Below are 5,174 nucleotides of genomic sequence, written 5' to 3'. Positions count from 1 at the left end.
AAGATACAATTGAACAGTACAGGTCCAACATTATGAGTTTGTTTAAGTGGTTTCAACATTTCAACAGCCTTAGAGGTTTCGCCCTTGCCCCATTAAAATTGACGAGTGACATAGGAAGACCACAAAGATTCAAATTTCTTCCGAATGACACCAAATACCACAAAACTTGTCTGGGTGAGTAAATGAACATTTTCCATTTTAGAAATAAGACCCAGATTGAAAAAACAAACAAAAACAAAACAGAAGTGCCCTCTCCTAATCTTATCTGAAATTTACACACTACTTTCCAATAAATGCATGCCATTCTGCCAGGGCTTTTCTGTAAGATGATGTAGTGTCATGCTCATGAATGGCATCCTGGAGAACTTCTGTCTGAATGACAGACAGCAGGGTTGCCACGCATTTGGGGTAAGTCAGATGGAGTGCATAAAAGTATGCCATCACATATATCATAGCCTCACCAATTTTTTCTTTGTCAAATGTTGTAACTGGTAAATTACCAACAGCAATGACACACTTGCAGCCATCGAACATCACTACTGGACATGACAAGCTTCGTTTCTGGAGGACAGCATCTGGATCTTCTGTAGGCTGCAAGACACAAAAGACATGACAGTCAACATCTTATGTTAATTGTATGTTTTTTTGCTGGGAATTGGTCATAACATTGGAGATGTCATTATCTTGTTCTTTGTTGGTTACACACATTTTATAGTAGTTTTGACTTATGGTTTATCAAGCGACTCCTTATGTGACCACACTCGTGTACATTAAATACGTTATAAATTAATGAAAACAATAAATTATAGATTTAAGTCTTTCGGCTGAAACTGAAAAAGCATTTTTGAGTCATGTTTGACCGAAATATTTTGTTTGCCAAATTTTCTGTAGATCTTTATAAGCAAATTTTATAAAACTTACCTTCAGGACATGTAGAAATGCTTCAGAAGCATTCCCCATCTTTTTTGGTGGATGGGCAGGTGTGGGAAAGAGGGTTGGAAGAGCCTTCATCAGTGCAAGGTGGGCTTCAGCTGGACAAAGCAGAAACAAACCTTCATAAACATAAATTTTAAAGGATGAGAACTTTGTATTCAAATGGTAAAACTTACTTTTGTCCATGGTCATTGGTGGATTCATTGCCTTCTTTGACACACCGTAGAACTCTACCCTGGAGCAGAATTCTTCCCATCTCAGTTTTACTTGACTGATGAACTTGTTGTTGTGGGGATCCAAAATTCTGCGAAGCTCACCCAACGCCTACAATAGGTTTAAAAAAATAAGTAGACAAATAAAATCAAAATAACTTTACTACCACACCAAATATATTTGAAATTAAAGTGATTATTTATTAACTCTTCCAAAAACTTACATGATGCAATTCTTTAAAGCATGGATATGCATCCAAGATGAGGCAAGCTCTGTTCTCCTCTTTCATGGTGTCTGAGTCAATGAAGGATCTTCTGGCTTCAAACTCGAGGTCTAATAGCTGGGACACATCTTCTTGGTTTGGTTTTGCCTTCTTACACATTTCTTGTAATGTTTTGTAATGTCTTGCTTGTATTTGCCGACTATCCTTGTCAGCTAAGATAGAGAGAAGTACAAGAGCATTTTGGTTTTTCATTGTTACTGAAGTAGACTTCCACAAAACATTAGTCAAAGTCAAAGTCAAGTCAAAGTCAACTTTATTGTCAATTCTGCCACATGTACAGGACATACAGAGAATAGAAACTTCGTTACTCTCAATCCCTAGATAAAATAGAAAATGAACATTTAAATATAAGAGTGATTAAAAATGCAAGTGAAATATTTTAAAGTAAAAAAAATTAAATAATATAATACAATTTTACATATAACAAGAAAGCTATACAATATACAATATAATGGGTAAATGACATTGAGTGCAAACCAGGCAGAGTAGTGCAAATAGGCAAATAGTGCAAATGGAGATTTGGTAATGTACGGTATGAGATAGTGTAACACAAAGTCTTATGAGGTAATGGCAGTCCGATGCTCCACAAAGTGACTGGTAACTGGTGCAGGCCAGTGAGTGAGTCAGAGAGTGTGTGTGTGTGAGTGTGTGTGACAGAGTTCAGTGAGACCGTGGAGGAGAGAGGGGAGAGGGGGCAGAATCGGGAGGGAGTTAAGCTTCCTGACAGCCTGATGGATGAAGCTGTCCTTCAGCCTGCTGGTCCTGGCCTGGAGACTCCGCAGTCTCCTCCCCGACGGCAGCAGCTTGAAGAAGCTTTGCATTGGGTGCGTGGGATCAGCCGCTATGCAAAGGGCTTTTTTAGTGAGACGGGTGCTGTAAATGTCCTGGAGGGAGGGGAGAGAGACACCAATGATCCTCTCTGCAGCTCTCACTATGCGTTGGAGGGTTCTATGACAGGACGCATTGCAGGCTCCAAACCACACAGTGATGCAGCTCGACAGGATGCTCTCGATGGTGCCTCTGTAGAAAGTGTGCATGATGGGGGCTGGTGCTCCTGCTCTTCTTAGTTTGCGGAGAAAGAAGAGACGCTGCTGTGATTTCTTGGCCAGTGCTGTGGTGTTGTACGTCCAGGAGAGATCCTCTGTGATGTGCACACCCAAGAACTTGGTGCTGCTCACTCTCTCCACAGACGCTCCGTCAATGGTCAGAGGAGCATGTTGGGTGTGCATTCTCCTGAAGTTCACAACAATCTCCTTTGTCTTCTCCACATTCAGAGAGAGATTGTTGTCAGCACACCACGTGGCCAGGCGTCTCACCTCGCTTCTGTAGTCGGTCTCATCCCTGTTGCTAATGAGACCCACCACCGTTGTGTCGTCCGCAAACTTGATGAAGAGGTTGGAGCTGTATGATGGAGTGCAGTCATGGGTCAGCAGAGTGAAGAGGAGGGGGCTCAGCACACATCCCTGCGGGGCCCCCGTGTTTAAAATGATGGTGCTGGATGTGTTACTGCCAACCCGTACTGTTTGAGGTCTTCCGGTGAGGAAATCCAACAGCCAGTTGCACAGTGAGGTGTTGAGCCCCAGCTGGACCAGTTTTTGAGTGAGCTGTTGGGGGATTATAGTGTTGAATGCTGAACTGAAATCTATGAACAGCATTCGAACATATGAGTCTTTTTTGTCCAGGTGTGTGAGTGCTGAGTGGAGTGCAGTGGAGATGGCATCATCGGTTGAGCGGTTGGGCCGATACGCAAACTGGAAGGGATCCAGGGAGGGGGGCAGGACAGTCTTGATGTGTTGCATGACTAGTCGTTCGAAGCACTTCATCAGGATGGGAGTAAGTGCAACAGGACGGTAGTCATTAAAGCAGGAGGGAGATGACTTTTTTGGAACCGGAATGATTGTGGTGGCTTTAAAACATGTGGGGACGACAGCCTGGATGAGTGATATGTTGAAGATGTCTGTGAAGACATCAGTGAGTTCCACTGCACAGTCTCTCAGTACACGACCAGGAATGTTGTCAGGACCCGGAGCTTTACGTGCATTGATCCTGCTGAGGGATCTCCTCACGCTGTCCGGGGACAGAGTCATCACCTGGTCACCAGGAGGGGGTGGGGTCTTCTGTGCAGTGGTGCTGTTTTGGACTTCAAAGCGAGCAAAGAAAGTGTTCAGCTCGTTCAGCAGGGGGATAGTGCTATCACAGGTCTGTGGTGGGGGCTTGTAATCTGTGATGGTCTGAATGCCCCGCCACAGGCTCCGTGAGTCTCTGCTGTCTTTGAAGTGATGAGATATTTTCCTGGAGTACTGTCTCTTAGCCTCTCTGATGCCACGGGAAAGGTTGGCCCTAGCTGTCCTCAGGCTTGCCTCGTCTCCATCTCTGAAGGCAACATTCCGAGCTTTCAGCAGCCTGTAGACCTCTCCTGTCATCCATGGTTTTTGATTGGCCCGGACAGTTATGGTTTTCGTGACTGTTACATCCTCAATACACTTGTTGATGTAGGCAGTAACAGTCTCTGCGTACTCCTGGAGGTCAGTGGTGTTGTTATAGGTGGCAGCCTGCTTAAACATGTTCCAGTCTGTGGTGTTGAAGCAGTCCTGTAAAGCCTCTGAAGACCCTTCTGGCCACACTTTTATCTGCTTACGAACCGGTTTGGTGACTTTAACGAGCGGTCTGTAGGCAGGCATTAGCATGACAGTGATATGGTCTGAGGCGCCGAGGTGGGGGAGGGGAAAAGCTTTGTAAGCTCCTCTCTGGGTGGTGTAAACAAAGTCCAGTGTGTTATTTCCCCTTGTTGGAAAGTCAATGTGTTGTTGTATTTTTGGAAACACGCACTTCTGCATGATTGAAATCCCCAGCCAGGATGAGAAAAGCATCAGGATGGGCTGTCTGCTGCTCACTGATGTGCTGGTACAGTTCATTCAGTACCTCATTCCTGTTGTTGACATTGGAGGAGGGAGGGATGTACACAGCGCACAGTAGTATGGCTGTATATTCCCTCGGTAGATAGAATGGCCGGCACTTAATGACCATTAACTCCAGCACTGGTGAGCAGTGTTTGCAGACCGCAACAGCATCGCGACACCAGGCATCATTGATGTAAACACAAAGTCCTCCCCCGCGGGTCTTACCTCCTGCGACGATGACTCTGTCAGCACGGTAGCATGTTAGCTGGTCGAGCTGAATGGCGCGGTCCGGGACACTGTCGCTGAGCCATGTTTCCGTGAACACAAAAGCACAGCAGTCCTTTACATTCCTTTGAGATGAACCTAGCAGTCGGATGTCGTCCAGTTTATTTTCTAGCGAGCGTACGTTGGCCAGAACGATAGAGGGGATGGCGGGTTTGTGTGGGCTAGCCGCTAGCCTAGCTCGGATGCCACCGCGCTTACCCCTCTTCTGCTTCCTCTCACACCGCTTGAGGCGCATCCATTGTGGGCGAAGTGCGGGAGTGGGGGTCGGTGATTTAGTAGGCCTTCGGAGCAGACCCAGATCTTTCAGCTTCTTGGTGTCCACAGAGTTTAACTTAAAAAGTTTGTTTCTGCCGATGTCGAGAAGAAGTGTTCGGGCATATCCTCGCTTGCACACAGATAGTCTTACAAAAACACTGCAACTTACAGGACGAAAAACACGAAAAAGTAGTTTGTTTGGGAGAGAGAGAAGCCGCTGCGTGTGCACGCGCCGCCATCATTTTTTGGAAGCTACTACTGGCTGTGTGTTGATAACCATTTTACAAAATTACTAGTACTCACAT

The 5,174-nt window shown here is 45.5% G+C and overlaps 1 protein-coding gene across 1 annotated transcript; it reads right to left on the bottom strand.

Moving 5' to 3' along the window:
- Positions 1–4,993, bottom strand: LOC308397724 (uncharacterized protein). Its single transcript, XM_080883802.1, has 5 exons — positions 4,555–4,993; positions 1,370–1,581; positions 1,110–1,257; positions 922–1,031; positions 1–591 (listed from the first exon to the last, which is right to left on the bottom strand). Exons 1-5 carry the CDS (start codon positions 4,847–4,849, stop codon positions 280–282), a joined length of 1,077 nt encoding a protein of 358 aa, XP_080739928.1. The 5' UTR covers positions 4,850–4,993; the 3' UTR covers positions 1–279.
- Positions 4,994–5,174: the final 181 nt, after the last annotated feature.

The sequence above is a fragment of the Rhamphochromis sp. 'chilingali' genome (genome assembly GCF_963969265.1).
Source record: "Rhamphochromis sp. 'chilingali' genome assembly, chromosome: 5".
Classification (NCBI taxonomy): Eukaryota; Metazoa; Chordata; class Actinopteri; order Cichliformes; family Cichlidae; genus Rhamphochromis; species Rhamphochromis sp. 'chilingali'.
This window is presented reverse-complemented; position numbering and strand designations above follow the sequence as displayed.